At 42.5% G+C, this 2,014-nt stretch overlaps 1 protein-coding gene across 1 annotated transcript in view; it reads left to right on the top strand.

The window, feature by feature from the left end:
• PHACTR1 (phosphatase and actin regulator 1) overlaps positions 1–2,014 on the top strand; it is a 137,588-nt gene that overhangs the window by 134,640 nt on the left and 934 nt on the right. The window contains exon 12 of the mRNA XM_009326476.1: positions 463–539. Within this exon, the coding sequence (XP_009324751.1) occupies positions 463–539 (77 nt within the window). The remainder of the gene's footprint in view (positions 1–462; positions 540–2,014) is intronic.

Raw genomic sequence — 2,014 nt, forward strand, 5'->3', positions numbered from 1 at the left:
AAAGCTCAGCCACAGTAGGTAACTTCACCCGAGGAAATTCAGGACCGCATAAAGGCAGGAGGCATCTCAAATATGAGTCCGGCAGGACCCAGGCCCAGTTTACTCACAGTCTGGCTCTGAAACAGATCACAGTGTTTGAGAGTGCACATTTTTTTTCTCATGCTTATGCTAATTTGGATTTTTTACATGAAAGTGTTTACATAATAAGCCAGAATTGGGTTCTGTATCTGTGTTGTCTACGATATGTTTTGAAATTGAGCCATTCCAATGAAGCATTTATCTCTTCCCTTTATGTGATTTAGAACATGTTTATCTCTGTTCCTTTTCACATTTTAAAGTCTTTTTTATGTTTTTCTTTCTCTCTCTGGTAATGTTATCTATCTATCTGCTTCACTTTGAATATACTGTTTTGAGAACAAAGTAAACTTATTTTGATCTCTCTCATTTATTTGCCCTTTGCAGGCAGCCATTCGAAAAGAGCTTAATGAATTTAAAAGCACTGAAATGGAAGTTCATGAATTAAGTAGGCATCTAACAAGGTAAGCTGAGATTAGTTTTTTTAAGACTATCAATGAATACTGTTGTTTTCAAAAAAAACCCCAGCAGCCCAGGTGTTTCTCCAACACCCACTAAACACACCATGAGGTCTAAACCACATTTAGAATTACAGGCTGTAAAAGAAACTTGCACAGACGAACTCACGCTGCCTCATTACATGGCTGCATGCAGGCACGTGCCATCTGTTTAATAAAGTGTAACCTCCTTTTATTTTATTTTTTAAATCATCGTGCTCTAGCTGCATGTCTGTTCTTCTGATACCAAAGTAAATAGTGTTGGTGTCTTGTAGAGCCAGTACGTAGCAAGGTATGAATGAGTGTACACTCAAACCCTGCTGAGCGTACGGCTGTTCCACACTACAGACATCCCATGCTCAGATCTCTCAGTCCTGCCCTCCACATCCTGCCATAGGCGATGCAGTGGGGAAATAGCAAGATTGGTGTTATAAGAGAGGCACTATTTTTTACACTTTTAGGCTTTTTTTAGTCAAAAAGATAGCGACTGAATGAATTATCCATGACCCCAAACTAACAACCCTCCTCTCTTGACAGCCTACGGCCAAGGGACGCTGGGAGGTCAGGGCACATCCCCTCACACAGCCTGTGCTGAGTCTGCTCTGTCTTTGATGCCGAGATGAGCTTAACTCTGGGCATTTCAGCTGAAGGCAGGCCTTTGCAAATCAACATTAACCCCCACGCATTGTTAGACGTTAAAGATGAGCGTTAGGTATCGAAGACAAGTGAGGGTGACATTTGGTGCAGAACAGGAGCTGCCCTATTAATACATTCGTCAGCTAGGTGCTCATAAAAAATGCAGTTAATACTTTTAAGAAAAATCCAGAAAAGCTTAAGGCAAAATTAATTTTGTATTAGGGGATTTTTATGTGTATAAATTAATAATTATATTAAAATTCACCACATGTATTATGCATATATTCCCTTGCAGAAACGATCTCCCTTCTACTTCCTAGCATGTGCTAGGATGGTTGCACTGGGGTTTGTAATACCGGAGTGCTGCTAGAGACAAGCCAGCTGCCTGTGAGCCACGAGGTCTGGAAGAAGCTTTAGGGTGTGCAGTTGGCCTAGATCTGTCGACCTCGGTGACTGAGCCTTTGAGGGACATTTGGCTCACTCCTCCAGGAGAGCAGTGGCAAATTTAGAAAGGATGAGGCTGTTTTAAAGGGAGTGTTGCTACAAGGAGTGGAGCTCCATTGAGAGCTCCGTTGATTTCCATGAGGCCTTTAGCATCCCACAAACATAGAGACTGGTTTAGTTTCCCAGAAGTCTCTCCAGCTGCTTGGCTTTCGCAGGTTTCTGGGCAGTATTTTGCTTCTCTTCCAGTGTTGGGGCGAGCAGTGACCCTCTGAGGTGACTCGGTTTGTTTTTGAAAGCCACCGAGTGGCGTTGACTCACTAAGTCTGGGCCAGGCATCCTCAGAGGTATAGATAATATAATAG

Source organism: Pygoscelis adeliae, unplaced genomic scaffold (assembly GCF_000699105.1).
Source record: "Pygoscelis adeliae isolate BGI_AS28 unplaced genomic scaffold, ASM69910v1 Scaffold186, whole genome shotgun sequence".
Taxonomy (NCBI): Eukaryota; Metazoa; Chordata; class Aves; order Sphenisciformes; family Spheniscidae; genus Pygoscelis; species Pygoscelis adeliae.